A 27291-nucleotide genomic window follows, 5' to 3' on the forward strand; every position below is an offset into this window, starting at 1 on the left:
TAAAACACTGTAAAAAAATGAACACAGAACTTAATGAAAGCAGATAAGAGCAGAATGGGCCACAAATTGAACATATCTTTGATTAGTTGAATTTTCAATATCTTCTAAGGAACCGCATTTTGACTTAAAACATACCAGACAAAGCGTTTTGAAGACTTCCATATACATAAAATTCGCATTTAACGACAAGATTGCTCAGTACTGAATGAAAGTCGTAGACGTGTCGCGTGCCGGCATGCGTGTCGTGTATTGATCATCATTTCGTGAGAGGCGATGATACCGAAGAAATTTCACACTTTCATGACCACCATTGACGTGGTTGTGGTTGTTGAGCATATACACGAGAGAATTTCGTTTTGGAGCTCGAGACACCTTTGAATGCTTTGTGAGATATGGAGGGGGATTACCCGAACACAGAAAAAACGAGGGGAAGGAGAAAAAAAAAGCGAAACGACGCAAATATCAATATAACTCACATCTCAGAGCAGACGTTCGTATATAAATTAGAAAGTTAATATATTGCCCAGATTTATTTTTGGGAAGAAAATATGACATTCAAATCAAATATGGTCTACTATATAAATGGATTTAAATTAAATGTAAATATACATAACTGCTGTATTTTAGTAAAAAAATATACTTTTGAATCGTTTCCAGGTTATCTTTAAGTTCAGCCAAGATTCTAAATGACGATGACAGATCATCGCTTTCTGTCACATTTGAAGTATCAGTATAGACATACATAACTTCATTCGATTTGTGATCGCGTTGTATACTTAAGGTCGCAAACTAACTGTATTAAATGAAATACTAAATCAACTATGTATGTATAACATTGTTTAGTGAGTAAGCAGCTCCAGAGAAAAGTAAGATCAAATTTGTTAAGGTTAATTTAAATTACGATTACCTATTACAATATAAAAAATAATAGCAATCTACATTTAACTAAGCTGTGGGTAAAAGTTGTAAAACCAAATCCGTCTAAAACTCGTCTACAGTAACATTAGCAAATTTGGTGATACATTTGAAATCACATATTTGCATAGAAAATACATATATGTATGTATGTATGTAAGTCAAATTTCACATAAGTCTGTTGGTTCTCTTGGACGGGGCGAAGTCAAAATATGATAAAATAAATAAAAAGCGAAATTTACTTTTAAACATTAACCTTCTTTGAACTCATTCAAATTAAAATTGAATCAATTAATAATATGACCTACAATTTTGTACAAATCTGATATTTGATGGCCATAATTACTTAATATTCGCACCATAAAACTTTCTTAACAATTCAAATTTCGAAATATTCAAACAAGCTTTGATTTCAATGGTTCCCAGCCCGCAATACTGAAAAATATCAACGGAGATGGAGACTGATTTGCGCAACGATGTCGTCTGCTAAATTAAAATCATTAACGATGTTTGTAATTAAAAAAAATAAAAACAAAAAAATATGTCAGGAAAGGAAATTGCGATTCCGGGTACAGGTGATGTAGGACTAGTGAACACGAATCAAGAATATCGTCAATCGAACTTCAGAATACGTGCCGGTTTTTTATTCACCATTTGATACAGTGTCTGCATTCTGGGTAAATATGTACTTTCAATTTCGCCTACGGTGATCTATAGAGAACGTTAAAAATCGCTGACAGGGTTGGCAAATCTTGAAACCACCGATTTGAGATAAAATAGAGTCGTCTCTGGCCGGGATCTTCAGATTTCATCTGACTGTCAGCTGTCGAAACGTTTTCTAACAAAATGAAAAAGATCCACAAATATATTCCTACAATCTGCAAAGTAGAAGAAAAAAAAGTACAATCACACAGAGCGTGCAGAAGTTGCATATGAACTTGTTTCCTTGCTATGGTAATTGCTAATAAATTTAATAAGCCAATTGCTAATTAATTTAATGAAATATTCAAAAAAAAAGCTTAGTTCATGAGCGGCCGAAACCCGTTGCATTCAGACGCTTGTATTCGTCTTAAGGTAAGTAAACCATTTAGAGGTGACTAAGTTGACGTCACAAGTTCAGAATCAAGTGAACCATCGATAGCGTTAAACATTGATAACAGACTTTTTTTTAATTTTGAATTTTAAAGCTAAAAATATTGTAATTATTTTCTTAGTAAAATTTATCTTATTATTCACTACAATACTGTAAAATGAAAATACCCAAAACATGTTCTTAATGCTGACATTTTGGTTGATTTTGACCCACAACCAAAAAAGGTTGCCAACGCCTGGTCTAGAATATTTCTTTGTCTTAATCCAACTGTCTGAATATCACTATTGTTCAATACTTTTGCACACTGTGGACCACGAACAATTAGAAAACAGATAAATTGGACCAAGCTCGTGCATCACTTAAACAGTGGCACTTATTGTGAACGTTTTTTTTTTAATTACACCAAATGACATTTAATTATATATGAAAAAAATCTGTCTATTTAACAACATATGATGATGTTCATTTCAACTTGTTGTCAAAAAAAATCTAAAATTTTAATAAAACGTCGTGTACTGAATTTATATGTAGTACTGAATGATAATTCGTCTTATCATAAATCGAATAAAAAAATCTAAGAAAAAATATTTATATAAATCAGACTTCGAAATATTTCGAAAATTAGAAATATCTCGCTGGCGCCAGGCCACTCACTTTGAGAAGCTGTGCATTGTAACACTCCTTTTCATTAAGACAAGAGTTTCCGCTAGCGGTGAATGATCGCTATAATCATTAGCAAAACGAATGAAAGAAAGGAAGATGAGCCGCGAAAGAAGAAAACACACGAATGAATGTCCTAGATTTGAGATAAAGAACCATCTCCTCTCCACGTCACGTATGCATTATCGAAAGTGGTAAAGTGTGCGCATAAAAACGTCACGTCCGAACGGAAAGATGACAGATATGACGATTCATGAGTGGAAAAATATATAAAAAAATAAAGAAACGCTTCCAACGAGCTCAGCGCGTAGTCGATCAATGCCAAAATACATATAATAAAACAAATAATTTGCGATCACTCGTAAAAAGTAGAAACAGAATATTCTATCTAGTCATACTGCGATCGATACTACGATTATGTATAAATAAGATAAAAATAAAAATGTATATGTACGAAGTTATACATAAATGAAATATTATATTTATGAACCGTTATATTTGAAAGTGGCATAAGTCCAATTTTCTTCATTTCGAGAAATATCTCGCAAAACATGAAATATAATGATTTGCGTTTAACAATATTTAAAAATACTGGTGGCCTGTAATACGATTATTCTGCTTTTTCGCGATGTTGGACATATCGAATTAAAGAAATGATAACAATTTGTAAATTAAGTCAAAACGAAAGTGTTTTTGAAACTGAAAATTGGATTTCCGCCACATTCAAATATAAGCGCTCATATGTTACAGTCAAATTGTTATTATCAGTGAAATTAAAATTATAAATTATATAAAATGCGATTTTTCAAGAAGCTGTTTACTTTATGAAATACGTAATTATTTCGAGGATAATATATGTATGTAGTTGTGGTTCATTCAGTTTGGGGTGAATCTAAAAGTGTCATTCTAGTCGTCGTAATCAGAAAATTTATTTTCATAGTACGTACGTAATATCAATCAATTACATTACGTACTTATATAATAATAGTTGTCTTACCCGGCTTCGCTCAGTATTTGTAATATAAACAGCATAAACATGGCGAATCTAATAGTAAATATTCATTTGTTTTTTTATTAAATTTATTTGAATCGAAAAAAATATAATATTCAACCAATTGAATTGTCCTCATAGAAACTTTGTTTTGTTTTGAAGTTCCCAACCAAAAATACTTACATACTTACATGCATACAAAGTCTATTTCGAAATTATATATTAGATTACGTATTTATAGTATGAATAGTAAAGCATTCTATAAAATTATCCTAAGTTGGTATTTCACTATGTATGCATGTACATATAATACATACAAACGAATATTAAAAAATGCTTTAGACCAGTAGCTATGAACTTAACTTGGCTGGTAGGCATTTTTCTATCCAATTAAAATTAAAAACTGTAATGAATGAAATTCACAGGTAAGCCATAAACTGGGTCTACCTCACGGGACCGAAAGTGAAATGCCCGAAAACACAAATATCGGAAGGCAAAGATCGAAAATCGAGGGAGATTCCGTGAGGGAGCCCGCCATAAACTACATTGTTTACAAGAATGGATGCATTTCGAACTGACTTGGGTATTGCCATGAGGTACTGCAGCAGTCTTCTGTAGTCGTCTGGTTTGGCTCTTTCTCGCCTCGGGGAAGCTGGCACGGTGAGGAGTGCGCCCCCTCGACGATCGCGCCCCCCTGGCAGTACTGCCAACTGCTCCTGCAGCAGCGGCAGCACGTCCTGAGCGCGCGCCCCGTCCATACCTCACCACACGCCGCCAACACCTGTAACAATATTTATTTTATGAAACTACAAATCATATAATGTGTATAAATCATAGATATAGAATAACATTGATGGGGCCTAAGGATGAAAGATACCGGTATTATAAAAATAAAAAAGAACGATACTGATATTACCGGTACTTTCGATATTAGTTTTGAATAAAAAAAACATTGCTTCCGATATCCCGAGCACCGTTTACATGTTAATTGAAAAATACGCCAAACCCAAACATTCAAATACAGGATATTCGGGTACAAAATTGTTAAGTAGGTACATCCCAGGTATAAAGGATTATAATTTGTGTGATTTTTAGTTTATTTTTTGGCAATTCCGATATAAGCTTATCAGATACCCAATCATCGCTCACTGGAGATGCCAGCGACTGGGGAATTATTTGTTGTTGAAAGACAAATTATATATTTTTTCATTACACTAATTAGAAAATCAGGCCCTGTCGTGTTATCATTTAAAACATTTTCTTTTTTCAATTAAAATTGAATAGGTTTGCGAACTTGAGACACATTGTAAGGGGCCACGATACCGAAAATGTTGTCGAATATTATATTTAACGATATGTATTGGAAAACAGTAAAAATTTAAAAAAAATTACGGAGAAAGGTATAATTGCGTATGGCGTTTTGGTAATTTTTAACCATGGAGATATCTTTTTCGACAAATAAAATGTACAAATTTGAAAATAATCGATACTATCGGTATTTCTTTTTTTAATACAAATACCGATACTACCGGTTTCGGTATTTTCAGCATTGCAATCCCTAATGGGGCCTGACGCTCGAAAAAATGTCTCCCTTTTGAAGAGTGCACGCAAAAAAGTGCACTCTTTCAGTAGGTCTTCACCCAGCAGTGGATGGCGAATGGCTGTAGATGACGATGATAAAAAAAATTAAACGTGGCGATTATAAACAATACAAAACGTCTTGTGTTAAGATTAACCGTGTTTTCACACAATTTTTTTTAAAAACATAAATAGATAGTCAGAGATCAATACCGGATAAAAAACAGAGTCGAAATTTCTCACGGACATAATATGTACATCGTCCATTATATGTATGTCCATATGTAAATCCGATAAAAATATCATAGAAGTTAAAAAAAAGTTATCCAATTATTCACACCTATAAAATCTTCCTAATCTGTTATTCACGTTGTATTAGGTAGCACACGGCAATAGAGCACGCGATAGGGGTATTTATAAAATAATCAGTCAGATTTTTTAATGACTGCAGCCCTGATTTTAACCCTGACCTATCAATCAAAAACCTAATCACCGAGGTTATATTATCATAATGACTTTTGAAACATTTCAAAACGATTACAGTAAAATTTGATACTAATAATAGTATTCAGCTGGAATCGGTTTTCTCAATTAATTTATACTACGCACGAAACGCAATATCCCACCTCCCCCCATTGAATCTATTTTTGAATGGAACTGTCAAAATTACCATTTGCTAAATAATAATGGCATTTATTAACATCGTCATTAGCCCAGCAGCATATCATGCTGGAAGCATTTCCCAGAACATAAGAAACACCGTTATTTCAATGCGTCACGATGTATACCTTACTTCATATACTTGATAGTAGGGAGAAAAATGTGCAATTCTCAATACCCAGTTAAATTTTTCTGATCAATATAAATCAAGTATGCTAGAGGTTAGTTTGTCTCTCGCCAAGTTAACTGAAACGTGGCATAAATCTGTGTTAAAGTTGTTCATTTAATTCAAATTGTTTTAAATTGAGAAAAAATGCACACTTGACAGAGTTGCCAAGTCGTCGAGAAATTCATTTCAGAGGCCGGTCCTCCCCCACATCCCTCCTACCTCCCACTTCCTAACCAGTCTGCGTTAGTTACGCCACTGGGTGGCCATCCGGCGTAATGGTCCGAACGCAGTGCACAGGGGCGCCGCGTGTAATGTCAGAAACGGCCCAGGGGCGTGCGTGACGCCAATCGATTTGCACAAGGGAGGGACGACCGCCCCTTCAACAGGCGCCCTCTCCCTCCTACTCATCCTCCTTCTATCCAGCAATCCCCTTCAACCAGAGGTGAACAGAGCTCGTTTCATATCTCAGACGTGGCACTTCCGTCGCCAACTGTCGCGAGCTCATAATAGGCGAACCACAGATATGTCAAAACTTCTTGCAGGTGGTCAGTACTTCGGTGCTCTGAGCAGTTATCCAACCATGTGGTCAAACTTTCATGTGTTTAATGTAGTCGATTTATCCCCCATTATATATATATAGATATATATATATATATATATATATATATATATATATATATATATATATATATATATATATATATATATATATATATATATATATAAAAGTGACTATTCGATTCTATAGATATACGTATATATGTAATGCATTTCCGTTAGATTCACAGAAAATAGCAACGAACCTTTCCGGAAGACACTTCAACTTTTCTAACACTTACTTATTGTTTAGTCTTTTCAAGCACATCATATATACATACATACATATAAGATATTCTTCAAGAACCTGATTCAAACAGTTTGTGAGTTAGACAATGAGTTAATTCATTCGTTATCTTAACAGTAAATGTAAATTCTAATTGAAATTTTTGTTTTTGCTTGCATAATGATTAATTCCTTTATTAGAATTGGTAATCGATGTTAAGTGATAAATAAGCGGATTTTCATAATACATGGATCTACAAATCTTAACAAATTGACATCAATTTACATGTGTAATGTGAAGTAAAATAGCATAACAAATTATTTAATTAATTTTTACTTAGAGCGGGGAGAGGAACTTATTACTAGTCACCGGAGCCTGAGGGGGCCGTGTATTGTTCAAAGGTTGTAAATGCATTGTTGAAGGTTTGCCGAACAATTGATAGCACTGTGACTATCCTACCTCTACTTATTACATAAAAAAATATGTATAAAATATTATTAGTAGACTTGGGCAAAGGTTCGATGCAATTTCAAATAATAATAATACATTTGTGTTCAAAGCAAAAAAGCGTGGATTTACACTGGCCGCTCTTTGATCATCAGACACAATTTTTATAACGAGAATGTCAGAAATAAAATATTCATTCAATTCAATACGGCAAACAAAAACTTTTTAAATATCATCTTTACACGTTTGAGGTGTATTTAGTCAAAATAAAATGTCCAAAACAATAGATCTAAAATTATCTTTGCAAAAAATGCCACCAATGTACATACATATGTACATAGATGAATAAAAAAAGCTTTTCAATATGAACATAATAAGATTAATATTGTATTAATACCATTAAACTTATACATATGTATGTATGTATATATATATATGTGTAATAACACAAACTGCTAATAGATTTGAAGAACTTTCGCATGTATTGTTGGATATATTTTTGAACGTTTATGTATTTCCATAACTACACACAACAACACAAGAATATTCTAAACTGGAAGAAAAATACGAATCTCTCGCAATTATGCCAAAAATAAAATTTGGAACTATATAGAACATTATTCAGACTTAAGCGGGGGGTATATTGGGAAGAAAATATTCGACCAATAACGGCTAACCCAAAACCCATGTCGCAACTTTTCCATAGGGTTAGTCAAACTCACATAACAAACTACATAATTCTATACTAAAAGTTACACTGGGGATACTGGGCATAGTTTGCCTCGATAGAACTAGCCCACATGATTAGTTTGGAACGTAAATTTGTGAGTATACAAACTACAATAGGTGACTGTTGAGCGATTTTTTTTGTAAATAGTAAAAAAAAAATTGAAACTATTCTAAAAAATAAATACATACTTTTACAAAAAAAAAAAACAAAATTGGTTGGAGGCACAGGAAATTGTCTAAAAATGTAAGAAATTTTCAATGTAAAACGATAAAAGTTTTCCACCGGTTTCTTCGTGGGAAATTCAAAATTGGCATTTTCCACTCCGGCCTATATGTACAAGGCCATGCATAGACAAAAAAGATTCACTTTTAAAACTAATATTTTTTTAAAATAAAATTTCTTCACCAGCGGTATAAACTGCCTTGATGGTAACGTAACCATCGTGAAACGTTGCAACTAGGATTACTAAATATTCGAATAGTAACTTTATTATTATTTTATTAAAACAAAATTATTTACAAAAAGTTTTGGAAAGGCAAAGGTATTATTATATTTGAAAAGAACCCTAATCTGGAACATCGAATAAAATCAAATGGGCTGAAGATTGAAGTATTCGACTACACAGATTTGAGATCCCTAGTTGCAACGCTGAAACTACATAAAGTGGGACGATGGAGAAGGCGTTTCATCATTCCTCTCTATTTACAATGTATTATAGATTCTACATACTTGAAAATTACCTCGCAAACCCAACATGTTTTTTTAGCTAGTGTATATTTTGTGCAAGTTATACTAATGTATTGTGTAAAAACAGCATGTTGTCGCCGCTGTTGCCTACCACAAAGTTAGTTATTTCACTATGACGTCAAAACCGAAGTAAAGTAGGCCATTTGTATCAAAACCCAAACAGGTTAGACAGAAAGTGCAATCGAATACACAGGTACATAAAGCGCAGCAGGCAAATACACGAGAGAAGCGTCAGAGCTGTGACAGCGCGTTTGTTCAGAGAAGTTGACCACGTCCGGCCAGAGCAAACACATGAGGTTTGCACAAACATCGATGAGTGGAATTCGAAACTTCGAAACGAGTCAATTTCAATGACGCGTTGGCAGACGATAAGTGCAACGAAATGACAACAGAAGACCGCTTTTGCTGCAACAGGGGCTCGCAAAAACGAACGACTCTTCAATTAGGGCCAGACTCCCGGTTTCGCCGGTTCGACCGGGAATAACGACCCGATCCGAACCAAGGTCAAGACATCCTCCGGAATCTTGAAAGACGTTTGTTTGACTCTTTCGAATTTGAAAAACAGACGACTCTCTCAAAACAGCGGACTTCCGTGCCGTTCTACAGATTGTTAGGAAAGTATGTCGATTTAGACGGATATATTATACTTAAATATACTAAGCCCAATATATTTCATAAGATGCTGAGCAACATTGCCGATGCCAAATTTTTGTTTGCCATAAAGAATTATCATTTTTATTTTCAACAAATAAAACATTTTGGAAATGGAAAACTGTCTTATGTCAAAACATGGATCAAGGAGTTTTATTTTACAAATGAAATACATTACTAACGATATTGGGTGTTATATATGGAATAACTTAATCTTGCTCACAAAGTCAGCTACTTCTATTCTGTGGTGGAGGAAAACCTTTTTTTAGGTATAAAATCTTAAAGCAAATAAAATATTATATTTGATTTGAAATTGTAAATTCACGACAAATTCACAAGAAAATATTGATACAGAAAAGTACGACACAATTTAAATGCTTCGTTGCTTCGACATGAATGATTGCATTAAAAATAACACAAAATTAATATATTTGATCAAGTATAGTAGGGTGACTGTACGTCCTGTTTTGACCGGGACAGTCCCGATTTTTACGAACTTTGCATAAAATTGTTTGGTTTGTCCCATTTTGTCCATCCACTGATGCACAGAAGAATATTTTTTTTTATATTTTCGATATTTCCATTTGTTTCCCAAAAACAAATATTATTATTATATAAATATACAATTACATACAATCTATGTATATATTGATTTTAAAGTAACATTTAAATATTTTGCTACATGATTCATTTTGTTTCCGAAAAAAAATCGCTGTTTTCCTTGTACAAAAAATTGTACATTCTGAACAAAAAATCATAATTCCTTAACAATATTAGTGGTTATTTGAGGGAAGAATTAAAAAAAATTTGGACGTGCAACACGTTGTTCAATATAGGTGGTGGGGACAATTTTTTAGCAAGGCGACCCGTTGTGAGACCTGGGAAATATCAATAGACATTCAAAAAATAACAGTTAAGAAAATATTTGTATGTACATTTGTAAAAAAAAATCGTTAAAAAGTTTCTCAAAATTACATTTTTAAGCGTGTAAACCTGCAATCGATAATATAATATTACGTAGTTGAAATTCTGTGTTTTAAATCCTATCCAAGTAAATATAATAATATTAGCTCTGATCTCAAGGCACATTGGTCTTGGATGATGACTGATGACGACATCAAGGGGTTAGAGATAGGAAAATGGGTCAGTGCAGCTAACAGAAATTCAGCCACACTTCTACGTTCTACCTGGATATAAACTATAACCGTGTAATATACTCTTAATTTAATTACATGGTGGGAACCATTCATGGTATATGCGGAGAAAAGTGTTCTTTTAAAAAATGTCTAAAAACTATCATAGAGTTGTTATTTAAGAAAGTAAGTTAGTTGTTTCAACAGTAAAACAAAAAAATATAGAAAACTTTGATGAATTTATAATCTATTTTGAGTCACTTCTGTTTATAATACTTTCTCATTTAATCCATGGTTAATAAATAAATAAAGTGGTATCGATATTTCAGACTTTTTAGACATACATATGGACATAATACAATACAAGAATAAACACATTACTATTTTAAGACGAATTAATTGGACCACAAAAGGCCATCGTTAATGTTATTACACTTGGCAATGAAATTGTGAATCGTAAGTAGGTAGTTTACCGTTTATGCTAAATACACAGTATAGAAAAGAAAAAACAAGTTAAGAGATAGTATCGATACCGATTTCGTAACATATCACAGCATTATGTTATCGATGATAGTGTACAATTTCACCTTAAATATATATATGTATAATAATGCTCGCATATACATATATGTACATACAATCATTTTTTAATAAACTACATGTTTTGTTTCGTCATTTGCATTGCATGCGTACAAACTTTTCCCAAAAATTATATTAAAATAAAAAAATGCTGAAATAAGGTTTCAGGTTAAGTTAAAGTGAATCAATAAAAACGAGCGTAAAAATAATATTTCTTCAATGTACATAAGTACAAGATATGTATAAGTGGACTATTGGAATAAAGTTAAAACTGGAAAAAAATCGATAATACATTTTTTTGTAATGTTGAGCGAGGTCGTGAGAACAAAAATTCAGAATGACTTTCAAACCTTCGTTGTGAACATAAACGTTAAATCCTCTTTAACCTCTAGCAGAATATATACGAAAATATAGCGTATCTATGGCCTACTATACCAAAACAAGTTTTGAACACTTTCAAAGAACATTGTAATAGGCAACAGAACATTCGGGTCATAATTAAACCAAGATACACATTCAAAGTGATAATCTCCAGATGTATAAACCTTCAAATTTGAACCAATTCTAAATATTATAAACAAAATATATAGAATAAGCACCAATAGTCTAATACACATACATATATACATACGTCTATTAAAATCAGATCGTTTTTTTGCGATAAAAGGAAGCGTTATAAAAAATCAAAATCACAACGAAATTTTAATAATTATGTTTACTAAAAATTTTCGCCTAAAACGCATTTTTCACTTTGAAAATAATATATTTGCTATTAATCAAAAATAAGTTTTAAATAATTTATAATATACGAAAAACACATAACATAAGCAAAATTATAATGTGTACAAAATTGAGAATTATTATTAAATTGAGAATTAATACAAATTAGAATCAATCAAAATTAGAAATATTAAAATCTTTCGTGTGAATTCAGATGGTGACGCAGTATTAGCCAAAATGTGTCTATAATACATTTTGTATTAATTACTCAATAATAATGACAATTTCCATTTTAAATCGCGACTCGCTTGTTGTTTATGAATTTCTCATCGCATTTAATTTACATAAAAATATGCATACAGGTATATTAAATATAAATCATGGTGAGCAAGTTGAAGCGGAGAAATCGAAGTCAAAGATCGTACAATTGGGAACGTCAAAATAAGTCGAACGCCGTCGAATACGAATAAAAGCGAAATAGTGTCATATATGACACGTTGCTGTAAAAGTCCGAATTGTGTTAAATCTAAGGATCAACGCTTGTATCCGAAAAGCTTTAAAAGCACGAATAGACACAGGAACTGTTATAAATTGCTACATATGTATCTCTTTTGGGGTTTATCCCTGTATTGACGGTAAGTATTGAATTTTTCAGATATATGTTCTACTAATAGGGGATTATGTTGGTTGGAAGCTAAGCTAAGCCACGTATGGGCATTGGATAATATGTAACGAAACATCAACGTGACATAGAAAATTGTAGAATTAATCATATACTTATATAATATATATATATATATATATAAATATATATATATATATATATATATATAAATATATATATATATATATATATATATATATATATATATATATATATATATATATATATATATATATATATATATATATACGTGGAACGAAAAGATATACATAAAATAGAAATGACCAGTGGTGTTTATATACATACATACATAGGAAACAACACGTGTCAACGTAAATCACATATGTGCATATAGCTATGCAGACAAATGAAAGATAAACACATATTTGAATGTTTGTAAGAATTGAAGTATATTAAACTTCTTAATATTATATTAACTCATTATGGGCCGCAAACTCTCGAAAACTCTCTATAAGAGTCCGCGTATTTATCGCAAAGTATCGGTAAAAGTAATAAACAGGCAATGGTGAATTAAACATAACTCCTAAACCTAAAATTGGAATACAGATTCTCAACGATATACATCATTGCGATATTCACTTGCATAAAATATTTAATTTGAGAAATACTTAATGCAACCTCATTTGAGTCTTGTAAAAAAAGTCAATCCCGATATATGAGGATCCTTTTTGAATATTATTGACAAATTCATTGGAAAAAAAGCCAAGCTTTAAGAATTTTTTGTATAAAATTTGGAGGATATAAGAACACGCTGTATTGACTGACGACCGTTGTATGAAGTTTAATTAAAAACAAAACGTACGAGTAAGTCCCATAGCGGGTTAAAAAAAATCTTACTCAACTCAGTTCATAATTTAAAATATATTTATTACTAAAATTAACACATTTACAACAAACTATGTATTTTGTTAGGAAAACAATCCGGGTAAATGTTTTGACTTCAAAATAAACAAAACAAAGTATGTAACGTACAAAAGTCCAAAACATTTTACTTATATTCTATTTAGTCCATGATGTTATTTATTTTCTTACTTATCTAGAAAATTAATTATAAAACAGATAAAAGCAAAATAATTGAAAAATCGCTCAATTCATATCAGAAAAATTTTGCCAAACGGTTAAATTTCAATATCACGTGCATTAATCAGTCGACTAAAAAAACCTGTTACTACCAAAGCATAAGTAATAAATCTTTACATTAGTCGAAATATGATATTCATTAAAACATCAAAAAAATAAAAATTAATTACATTTTCAAACTTTCACCTAAGTTTATCGGTAAATACACATGTAAAATGTATCAACAATCCCACACACACACACACACACAGACGTTTACTATATAGTAAATATGTACATATTTATACATATGTAATACAATACCTTGCTTTAGTAAAAACACGAAAGCGGAAGAAGTTAACACAAAATTTAACCGTCCGAATTGACTGTGTTACGCGATATTTTCTTTATTATTATTGAAATTAATATTTCCGTCGGTTTTTTTCCTCTCTTCATTAACTCCAGCAATACGATGCTTAATATCCGCACCGAATCGCACAAGTGGTCTATGAAAATATAAAATTTGGGTGCTAAAATTTCTGATATCATAATATCGTAGGCTTAATTTTTCGATAAATTACCGGGAAATGCGCCAGCCATAAGTCACGTACGTACACACACATATGTACTATGGTGGGGATTTAGCCCCAATATTGACCTGTAAATAAGCTACTAAATAAAGCATATTCTAAAAGTGTGTGGGGTTAAAACGGTTAATCGTTTAGTGGCGTGTGTTGTGTTCGCCTCTGACATTGTTAACACAAAGAAACGTATTATACTCATACAACCGTACATTCTGTATTCACAGAAATATTTACACGAACGACATTTGTGTCAAATGAAAATTCCCGTGAAAATATGATCGTCAAATCGAATGAGATGACACAGACAATAATCTGGAAGGAAATTTACAACGTAATTTTAGCTATAATTACACCAACGCTCAGTGCTTCTCAAGCTTATTTCGTATTTGAAGTTCCATCGTCAAGTTCAAGTGCAATTGGTCAAATGTAGACAACAAAGGATCACACATATGTACGTTGATATCCGAATCGATACAAATCTCCAAGTGTATCGACTACATACATACATATGTACATATGAGATGTTATATTTGAAAGTGGCGGAAATTCAATTTTCAGTTTCAAAACCTATATTTCTATTTGGCTTAATTCACAAATTGTTATCACTTATTTTAATTCGATATGTCCAGAATCTTGGTAAAGCAGAATAAACGTATTACAAGCCACCAGTACATATTTTTAAATATTATTAAACGCAAAATATTATATTCAATATTCTGCGAGATATTTTTCGAAATTTAAAAGTGAACTTATGCCACTTTCAATTATAACGGTTCATATAAAATATCAGTGTTGAAGCGTCGATACCTCAAGATGTTTCATGATTCAGTCCAGTGTGGATTTCGGTCAAATATATGATAAAGATTTCAATTACATACATATTTATATGATATATCCATATATTTGTTGTTTTTATATACACCTTATAAGACTCTTTTTAACATTTATGATAGTTACAGATTGACAAATGTCTGCCTCTAATAATGAAACAAGGTTCATATTTTATACAAAACTATTTTGTTTCGCTTTATTTTGCATACATACCAGAAATAACAACATTATTATGATAAATAAGAATTTTGACCAAAAGTATATATACATATATATTTATATGGTTTTACCAATAAAAGATATCAAATCCTCAGACATCGAAATTGAGTAGTTTTTCTCGTGTAGCATAAGTATTTATTAAATGATCTATAAGATAGATATTTTTCTATCTAATTTAATAGATAGAAAGGTTTAGGAGTTATATTTAATTAACTTTTACCTTTACTTTGCGAAAAACTAATATAAACCCTGTAAAAATTCGCGGACTGTCATAAAGAGTTCCGAAAATTCAGACGGTATATAATGAGCTAAAATCATAGTAAACATTTTATTATTACGTATAAAAAACAAAATATGGAAAACGTTTCAATAATATTTAAGCATTTATTAGATGTGTTTATTCTCTGTTGTACTTTCGTTGTTTCAATAGCCGTAAGGGAGGTAATCTAAGACCCTTGAAAATGGTACCCAAATTATCAGAAATTAAATTATAAAAGCAGACCCGAGCTAATAATGTAAGATAATACAAATCGATGGGATTAATTAAAATTTACTAAAACCTGATACGATATTAAATCCTCTTGCTTTGAAAGATCCTTGGGTTGTGTGCGAACCGACATGCCTTGTCAGCCGTAAAACCTGGGATGAGTAATGTAAATCCCATCCCAACTCCATACCGCAGTTTTACGCACACTTCATCATTCTCCGCAAGATCTCTTCGCATCCCGGATGAGGGAATTATTTATTAGTTGAATTGGAGGAGCACAAACACAAAACCAGACCGTTCAAAGAGCACTTTACATCCGCGAGAAATCACTACTTTCAAATACGAAATTAAACCGAACACTCGGAAAAGATATGAAGTAAAAATTCACCACGTAGAACTTCTAGTGAATGAAACTCGTCATTAGAACGAGATTAGGCTAGAATAGGGGAGGAATAGGGATGATTAAGGAAACGCCCAAATTATGATTTGAGGATTAAGGTTGTGGTATTTCGGAAAGGACTATGATTGATTACACCGCTTAATGAATGACCGGATAATTTTATTAATTACTCTGAGTAATGTACACAGTTTATCATAACGCGTATACATTTGTCAAATAATGTGTACCTACATAAACTTAAATCTCGTAAAAAACATTAGCACGCTCGACTGAAATAAAACTAATATATCTCAAACCATACTTCATTCAACAACAATCATCAAATATAACAATTTTAAGAAGAAGATTAATCAAAATACAAGTAAACTTTTTTTTTTAAATAAGTAGTCGAAAAAGTAAAAGTGCTCTAATTGTGTATTCGAGTAAAAAAAATGGGAAGCATAAATCTGTGCGCGCTTTTGATGTTGCAAATAGCAGTTTGCGGCTTCAAAATCAATAACGATCAACTTTAAAACACTTATTTTATTACATGGCAAGTGCTACGTAATACAAAACAGAAATTGCATACGTTTTTTTTCAAAAATTGATTCAAGTTATTTCACATCCAAATGAAGGAAAAATACATACACGATATACATATGTACATATAGAGTGGACGTGTATTTTTTTTGTACATATATTGAACAAGCCAATAAGCAGGCGACGATATCACCATTGCATTTAAAAATAGTTCTTGTGTATAAACCGAATCGATGAAAATAGCGTACGGTGCCGGCAGCAAAGTGTTAACCGAAAACATTCACACAGACACGAAACTAATTACAAATTAAAACAACGGTACTTTTTTATGTTAGATTATAATAATAGCATTACATCGTTTCCCGTGCATAACAACAATTTGAACCGTTTTATGTAACGTGCATTGTCGAAGGAGAATACGTATCGAAAATTTGCGATCGCAACCAGATAAAACTATTAAAATTTAATAATAAAAACTCGTACACATTGTGCGGTAATCGATAGAAAATTCACACGATTATATAAAAAAAATAAAAAAGTAATGATATTTTTTTTCACTGAGAGAGCGCGTCCATACACGACCGTAACATTTCGGTACTGAACGAAACACGTGGAGCAAGGTGAGATGCTATTGGTCACGAGCGAAGCAGGGGTAAAGAACTTTAATAAAAAAATAATAAACTTAACAGAAAATACACCCAAGTATGCAAATAAATAGTATTTAGACCCAAACATAATTCACAACAAATCCCAAGGTGGAAAATTTACGACCGCATAAAAATCGCAACTGGACTTAAGTATGTATATCTTATACCGACTTGTTTACAATAAAAGTTCCAAGTCTACACGCAAAGGTAGATTGCGGGGGCGCTAGTTACGTCACTAAAAGTGGTGTACAGTTTCGAAACTGTGCGATAAGTACTTTCAGTAATGTCGTTGTGGATAAAAGGCTCACTCGTATAAATGTATCATTCCGATATTGATTCCGTCGACGTTCACTTCAGAGAAATTACATTTTTTTTGGGAAATAAAATTTGAATATCGTTATATATTCTTTTTTCATTTTACTACGTTTGCTCAAAGCTTTTTTTATATTTTCATGTTTAAATTTTGAGATCGTAACATGAATTGATAAATATTTACGTAATATAATAATTGTAAAAATAAATAAATTTTATAATAAAACCCAAATGATTCATCCCATAAATATTGACTAAAAATAATAATAAATAACACTAATGAATGGTAAAGCATCAGATCGTTGCTCAATTTTATTATGCTTATTAATATATCAATTGAATTATTGACGATTTTGATAACATTATTTAAATAAGTGTCGAAAATCTCTTACGAGTTTTATTTTGAATTTTATTAAATTCAGTTTTTGAAAAAAAATATTAATAAAACATATAAATAATTTTGATAATACTAAAATGATAACTTCAATTCATAATTATATAAATTTAAGTAGCAAGTTGATAATTTTAGTATTATTAAAATTATTTATACGAATTATATTTTTGAAAATAAAAATATATACTTACCCAATAAAAAATTTATACGTATAATGTAATATAAAAAATAATAATATAAAAATTATATAATACGGAACCGTGCGCAGGGAGGAGCGAAGGGGTTGACGGTCCAGGGCGTCAAAATTGAATGCGAATTTTAAATTAAATCCCAATTTTTTTTAGTAAAATAATAAATGAAAATAAACCTTTTAAAAGCATTTCGGTTAGCTAATAGATTTAATATGACAGCAAACTAGAATAAGAAAATGGTTGTGATTATTTGCAGGTACTATATCTGCGACAGGCGCAAAGCCTTCTGCGCTTGCGCGTGAACTAATCCGATTATAATTTCTTACATTTAATGTATGCTAGACTTGTTTAATCAATCATTATACATGAGGCAAATCAATTTCGCACGTTATTATAATAGATTTATATAATTTAGCTAGTTCGCGGCTTGTACTTGTATATAGGTATTATACGTTGTATATGATAATAATTTTCTAACAATTAATAATATTAAATAATTTGGATTATATTTCTTACTCTACTTTACGAGTTCGAATTAAATTTTAAGAGGTTTAAAACAAAATTTTAACAGGAAACACGCTGATAGTGACAGTTCACGCGCATGCGCAGAAGGCTTTGCGCCTGTCGCAGATGTAGTACCTGCAAATAGCCAATAATTCGCAGATACAGTACTTGCAAATAGCCAATAGTTTGCAGATATAGTACCTGCAAATAGCCAAAACCTATATAAAATAGCATAAAGAGCTTTTTCCAGTATTCCAGTAAACATTACATAAACTGAAAGATATTAATTATACTTAAAATACATAGTTATTTAAAATCTTCAATGGCTCAAGAGAGATTGAGTAGTCTATGTGTGTATACTATCAATTGAAAACAACGCAATACAATTCTTAGATTTAGAGATAATTAAACCGCAAACACACTGAATCGTATGGCATGCACGTGCTCGTCGTTTCTAGATGGAAAGGTCGTTTTTGGAACTGGAAATTAGACTTCCGCCACTTTCAAATATAATGGCTCATATATTTAAACGTACCCCTAGAAATATAATACAACATTTAAGGCGTAAACACATGGCATGGACGTGCTTCAAGTCATTGTTAATTCGCACGATCTTATCATTCCGATATACTCCTGTATTTTTTCAAATATGAGATCGATCACTGTCAAACCTATTGCAATGCAGAGATAAAATGTCACCGAAAAAACTCGAAGGGGTGAGTTCTGGAAAGATCGCGACGGCACAGACTAAGCTGCCAGCGTTTTTTTTGCATGTGCAAAACTATCTACAAAAAAGGCACGTGCCACGCACGATTCTGTGTCTGCAGTCTGCACCTCTATCGATTATCTTTTAGTATCAAAATAAATTTAAATTCTATTCATTCATAGTTTTTATTATTATTTTTTTTTTTTGTGTAATATATAAAACTTGGGAGGGGGGTCCAAATTCAAGCTTGTGCCCCGAGAGGAAATTCTCCTTCACATGGCGCTGTGAATAATTATAAATATTTGTCAAGCATTTTTCCTCAATTCCAAATATGATATGTATTTACAGCTTAAAACAAGTCTACATCCAATACAATAAAAGACTCGAAATATTCTAAATCAACTATCAATATTGAATTGTGTTAATTTTTGTCTGAATTAAATTAAACTAGATTAATATTTACTCCGACAATTTATTATTTATTTTCCAAGACGTAGAAACCGCTCCAGAGGATACTTCATTGTATTACACATACATTGTATGTACGTACGAGGGCATTAAAATCGATCGAAAGAAATACACGCACCAATATTTGAAAGCCACTGACGCAAAACAAAACAACCGTCACAAAATCTTTGAAAATCGAACAGAACGGAACACACCAATAAAATCTAGCATTCCGAAATTATCACGTGACGTCAAAATTACGCCGTGTGAAAAGATCGTAGTAATTAATTAATAAACTAAAATTAATATTAATAAATTAACATTAATATTAGTTAGATATACTCGCCCGATACTATATACTATGTATTAATATCGAAAGTATGTATGTACATACATACATATACATATACCCATCCATTCTTGGGCTAAAATTCTTATAGAATAAATTAATTTCGAAAGATCATTCGAAAGACAAGTTCTTTTTGCCTACAAAAATTGGTTCACTATTGTCAAATTTTTATTTTTGCACTTTTGATTTGTAGGACAATTGTAATTAACAATAGTGAGCCATTATAATATATACTATACATATATGTATATATAATTACGATTTAAAAATTGTTGTTTGGTTCATTTCATACACATATATAAATATAAAACTTGACGGAAATTCATTTAGTGAATTCTTCTGCCATCGCGTAAACCTTCCCTCTTTGTATTATATGTACATCTATCGATTTAAAAATAAATTCTCCGCTTCCTTTGAATCCGAGATATATTTATTTGTTTGTCCAAACGAGACCGACCTCAATACCAGGGTTTGTCAATATGTGCGTCGCATACCCTCGAGGGATGCACGGAACCGAGGGTGGCAGAGTAAAACTTGTATTATTTCATATATATGCATATGTATATATACAGATTCAAAGCACGCAAACTAACAACCCCCTCGGGCGATTCTCATTAAGGAACTATCGACGATTTTAAAAAATAGTCGTATTTCCTTCGTCATCTCATGCCTACCCGCGACGAAGTAAAGACCAACACGCGACTTTTATCATCCGTTTGTATTATAAATGCGTTTTGTTTTTTAACCAAGCCGGTTAAGAATAACATCAAAGCATCGACGACGAATCAAAATAAATACAAAACTGGGATGAATTATTACTTCCGGTTGTCCTATTTTTCGTGACGCGGGGCCGAATACATTACCAGGCCAACGCCGAGAACTGTCAAATTGGCGATCGCATGGCAGCGAAAGGCCGAGTGACAGTATGTATGTATGTGTGTATGTTGATCCGATATTATTAAACGAATTAATATTGTATCATCATTTACGGTCATTCATCATCCATTGCTGGAAGACATCTTCTCCAACATGCTTCCATTCGTCTCTGTTTTGCGCATCCTCACACATTTATTTCAACCACCTATCTCACTTGTAGCCTTGCACCCTTTTGCATTCTCTCGGGTATCATTCAAGTATTTATTCCGCTTATCTTTCATCCGTTCATCTAGCTACGTGACCCGCCCATTGCCATCCAGTCTCTTCACTCTTCTCTCTCCATTATATTAACCACCCTCGTCATACTTTTCACCTACGTATTACATTTCCTATCTCTCTTCGTTATACCGAGCATAACGAAGCGTTCCATACTTATTTGAGTACATTGGACTTAATGCAGCATTCCGGCGTTCAAAGTCTAAGTTTCTAGCCAAAACTGGCAAAACACGTCGATCGAAATTTTTTCCTTCAGGCAAAATTACCTTTTCATTTGAAACGAATTCATCCAAATTTCATACATATTTTTATTTCCTATTTTTTTACTCCCTGATATTTTTATAATTGTATATTTATTTATACTTTGGGAAAGGCGGCATAGCCGATGGACCCAATTACATATGGCTTGTATTTTACTGTTAAGTATTTTAGTCTATTTTTGTCAGCATTTAAATGTGAAAGGTCAGTATTTATATTAAACGGCCAGTATACTGTCTGCGTAAATAATAAAAGGTGAGTATTTATATTAAATGGTCGGTATTTAAACATAAACGGTCAATATTAATGTTAAATGGTACGTTTTATTTTGACGAATGACCAGTATTATTTTTGATTGGTTGGTACGATATTGTCCAACAGGCATTGCTATGTATTTGTTCCGGCGAATATACGTTAGATTTCAAATTTATTTTACTACTGTTTCTAATTTATATACTGTCTATTTGTTATTTATACTGACATTTAATAACACAATACTGACAATTTTTGTAATAAAATACTGGCCATTTATTTTGTTTCCATTTTATATTTTCTCATGATGCCATTACGGGTTGCCCAAGAGTGACACATATGGTATTAAACCTGTAAATACATATATAAAATGAAGTCATATTCAAATAGTGGTGACAAATATTAGGTATGATGGTTTTTGCCAATTCTTGATGAGGAATCGATTCAACAATGAAATCAGATGAACGGTCGACTTGGAGTCACAAATATCCAAATCTGACAAGCAGAACGACAGATTATACTCGGAACAAATTCTTTGTAATCGAGGTCAACCCACGGGATCGAACCCAGCAATCTCTCGATGGATAGCATTAACGCAACCAACGAGCTTTACTGCTGGCTATGAGCTATATAAGCGAAAAATCCATTTACCAAACCTCCGCTGTTTTGCAGAAATGTTTTTTTCAACAAATTGAAGTATTCATACAGCATAAATATACAATACAATACCCACTTATACATACACAACTGGGGTAATTTAATATTGTATAATTTTCGAAAAATACGATCGCCATGGATACGACGAGGAAGCTCGATCAATTCGCCAAGCGTAAGTATTAAGTAAATAAGCGCAAATAAAAAGAAAAAAAAGCATATCTCAAATAGCAAACATCAAACGATACCGGGAAAGGGATTTATTTCATACAATTTTCCTCGACCTTGTGTGGAAAATTATACGAAACAAAAACATGAAAGCCCCCGTTTGAGTAGATCGTTAACAACGATAAAATTTTAATAACGAGAAATGCGAAATATGTATACCAGACAGGCTCAGACTATACTAACGAGACACAAGTACACGAGTAATTGCTTCGAAAACTTATTCCGAAATTTCCTCTACGGCGCCATTAAACTTAAGACTTGAGTTCTAAAAAACACCGGGTCCAATTTAAACCAAATCAGATACATATTTTCGTATCCTTAATATCTATACGAGGCCTAGGCGATAAAATAGCATTGACGAGCAGACCAGGTCTTCTCCCAAAACGGTTTAGAAAAATTCAGACTAGGGATTGCATTACCGGTTTACCGATTTACCGGTACATCCGGAAACTAATTTTTGGCGAATTGATTAAAAATCGATGCAAATGACGTAGATTGGGTAGTATGGAATTTGTTTTTCAGTATTAAATGTCCAAAATCACTAAATTTTTGAGAGGGATGAATATGAGGTAAACTCATCATATATCTCTATTGTTATAGGTCTTGGAGTTTTCTACAATGGGAACACAGTAATAGTAACTCATTGTAATAAGTAAAGCCCGTACCCTGAGGGGGCCGTCCATTGTTAAAATGTTGTAAATGCATTGTTTAAGGTTTGCCGAACCTTAAACAAAGCATTTAAAACAATCGAACAATAGACGGCACGCTTCCGGTCCTACCTCTAGTAATAAGTTGTAGCGAACAGCGAGCCTTCTGCCAGTTTGACATTTCTCTTGTGGCATCACTGATGCATTCATAAGAATGACTACAATGATGCATGCCTAAGAGTGGCAACACAGACCGAACAATTCGTAATAAATGCGATCAGACAGTTATTTCAATTATGATTATTAATTATTACAAATGGGCTTCAGGTATTTAGATGATATTATTCAACTTTTTAATTACTTAAGGTTCAATCTAGGTTAGCGTTTTAAGAAAAAGTAACCATATACAGTTATCTTATCCACGTATTTTTTTTCGTTCATTTACCGGTAAAAACCGGTTTAAGGTTAATGGGAGAATTTATTTACCTTTTACGGGCAGATTGCAATCCCTACTACCGACTAAATCCTCATAATGCTATTACACCTGTATTACTAATATCTATGATTTGTTCAGTCGGGGCTGCTATATACGTCTTGAGCCACATCATTGTAATTAGATTGCTTATCGATAGAAGCCGTGGGTTCAAATCCCGAATTGATTTTCTCAGTGAGATGAAACAGACCAGACCGGTAATGTAGTTATACTCAGCTTTTTTCAAAATAGATTTGCGAATGTAATGTGACTCCGCCGTCGATCTTCTACGGCAGCGTTTCCCAACCTTTTTTGACTCGCGTACCACTTGGTAGTACATAACGCTAACCATATAAAAATGATGTATTTCATGAAATTTGTTTTTGTAAGTGTAGTTATTATATATATGTAGTATTTGCATGGTAAGGAATGTGAAGACAGGATACACGCAATTGTAGATCTGTTTTGGTAAGAAATTATGTGGAAAAAAAGTTATTTGCGGAGTCACAATTATAATATGCTCAAAGTTTAATATATTTATCTACTATCTTGTCATACTTCTATTATTGATACTAAAAATATTATTGATTTTGTGGTTTTAACAAAAACACAAAATTACAAAGTACATATAATATGTTTTCTTTTCATTAAATCTCCTTACAGAATAAATTTAATGAGATCCTTGTACTTAGTTTTTTTTTTAATTTGGTTCAAATGATGCAAGATTTACACTTAAGTTTGGAGCTGGATTCAATCAATTTCTATATTTTCTTATTAAAATATATGAAGAGAAAGCTCTCCCAACCAGTTCAGTGCTAGTAAACGACGACAGAAATTTAGGCGCTATGTCATAAAGCTGTTCATATTCTTCACTAATACCTAGCCAAAAATTAATAACCTTATTTATTTCGAATTCAGTTTTTAAATGCTATAATTTGAAAATTCAATCAAGTTCTTCTTTTCCTTGGTAGCTGTCCGAAAATGTTCATTATCAAAGGGGTTTGAAATCAAATTGTTTGCTTCTTAAGGTTTGGGGAAGCACTGCATTAAAGACGATTTCAGCCTTATTAAATATTCAATTATTTTTTCACGTATATCCCAAGACATACGACTCCCGTTTGCAGATAAGAAATTATGTAAAGTTTCAAATACTTCAGTTTGATCATTTTCGATACATAAATTCCAAAAATCTAATTTTCTAATCATATGTACTTTCAATTTTATCTGCAAAATTAAATATTATTATCGAATTGTTCTCAAGTGTCAAATTCAAGTTATTTATTTATTGGAGCGTGAACGCGGTAAATATAAAAATGCATTCCAAAAACCATGCCGAATCTGAGGAAAACGTATCGATTGCCAGATTGTCGATCATCGACTATATATACATATTGACGTCGACGATGACCAATTAAGATAATGTTTATTAATTACTAGTTGTTTTACCCGGCTTCGCTCAATATTTGTAATATAAACAGCTTAAATATGGCGAATCTAATAGTAAATATTCATTTGTTTTTTTATTAAATTTATTTGAATCGAAAAAAATATAATATTCAACCAATTGAATTGTCGTCATGGAAATTTTATTTTGTTTTCGAAGTTCCCAAAAAAAGATACAAACTTACAAAGTCTCTTTCGAAATTATATATTAGATATAAAAAATATTTCTATTTTTATGATTGTAAATCATTCATTCCTGCATGTCCGCCATTACTGATTTTTTTCGCGTACCACCAAGTGGTACACGTACCACAGGTTGGGAAACGCTGTTCTACGGCAAATACGTTCATGGAAGAGACATTACTAATGTCTCTTCTAGAGGTAGGATAGTCACAGTGCTATACATTGTTCGGCAAACCTTTAACAATGCATTTACAACCTTTGAACAATACACGGCCCCCTCAGGCTCCGGTGACTAGACATTAGGGCCTAGAGACCGGAATCTGAAGGGGCTGTTTATTGTTCAAAGATTGTAAATGCATTGTTAAAGGTTTGCCGAACCTTTTTTACAAAGGATTTACAACAATGGAACAATAGGCGGCACGTTTTCAGCCCCTTCAGATTCCGACCTCTAGACTCACATTACAGTAATGTTGAGATATCAGTCCAATATTTGCATGCAATCTGACCGACTCGACCAAATTGAACCCCTATGGCGATTTCACAGTGAGAATTTATAGAACTTAGTCAATTTGTAAACCCGGTTGCTTGTTATAGATCTGCCAAACTGTTAAATCCACTATTTTGTATTTGTAAAATAAAATATAAGTATGCATTCAAATCGAAAAAAAATCATTGTTCATTTGAAGCCCAACGTATTGTCAATTACAACTACCCAAATAAGGCAACCTTGTTTAGATGTACCGCTTTCGTTTCTTTGAGCGAAGTCTAAATGGAAGCTGAAAATCACATTCACGTAACGAAAAGAAAAGAAGGGAAAATAAACATAAAAGAAACGAGAGGAAGGAATGAACATTCCAATGAATCACACAGGTAGGTATATCCGCTTTTGGGACCCAGGTAACTGACTATTACAAAGTATTTCGTCGTTCGATTGAAACCGAGATGTAAAAATACGAGTGGACATAATTACTGTATGGTGAGGAGGGACGAATTCGAGTGGAATATTGACTAAGTACCGCTTACTAAGTGGAATAGTAAATATCTTTTTGGAATGCCATTCAGAAGATCTTCTAATTTGTTACGTGACAAGTGATTGGTTCACCTATCGAAATGTGGGAAAATATTGAAATATGTGTCCTGGACATTCTGAATCTTTTCGATGATTGAATGTTGCCATGGAGTGGTTCGAGAGGCAGGAAAAATGCGGATCAAGACTACTTTACATATATTTATGTATATACATATGTATGTATGTCTCGTAAGTACGTACATATTTATTATATATAATTTGGTGAATTCGAAAAGAACTTCTAGAAACCTTAGAACAACAATCAATAATTGAATTTCTCATAAACCAATAATTTCGTATACTTTGCAAAGCTGTATGTTTTTATAAAAACATTTCATACCAGATATTTTATTCCTCTCCGCGGTACGAATTTACTGTTATCCGGATCACCTTAATCCCCATTGGGTCTGGATAATCGAGATATGACCATACATAAATAGTATTATAATCCGCACAGTAATATATGTACACGGATGTATGTAAGTACATAGTTACATAAAATGGAAAAGAATCACCAGACCAAAAGTGGGAATTTTTTCACACGGAGAACTCAAAATGTACCTATGTATGTACAAATGTTTTTCGCGAGCTTCCGACTGTAAATGCACACACACACACAAACACGCACATATTGAAAGCGTCCTCATACAAATATGTATGGGTCATTAAGCCAACATTTTGACTTTCCTTATACATATTCCCC

General features: G+C 32.3%; 1 protein-coding gene across 1 annotated transcript in view; it reads right to left on the bottom strand.

Annotated features, from left to right (window-relative positions):
* The window catches only part of trio (trio Rho guanine nucleotide exchange factor), a 246535-nt gene that overhangs the window by 203339 nt on the left and 15905 nt on the right, over window positions 1-27291 (bottom strand). The window contains exon 2 of the mRNA XM_077445260.1: window positions 4239-4440. Coding sequence (XP_077301386.1) covers window positions 4239-4417 — 179 coding nt within the window. The 5' untranslated portion in view covers window positions 4418-4440. The remainder of the gene's footprint in view (window positions 1-4238; window positions 4441-27291) is intronic.

Source organism: Arctopsyche grandis, chromosome 2, assembly GCF_051622035.1.
Source record: "Arctopsyche grandis isolate Sample6627 chromosome 2, ASM5162203v2, whole genome shotgun sequence".
NCBI classification, from domain to species: Eukaryota; Metazoa; Arthropoda; class Insecta; order Trichoptera; family Hydropsychidae; genus Arctopsyche; species Arctopsyche grandis.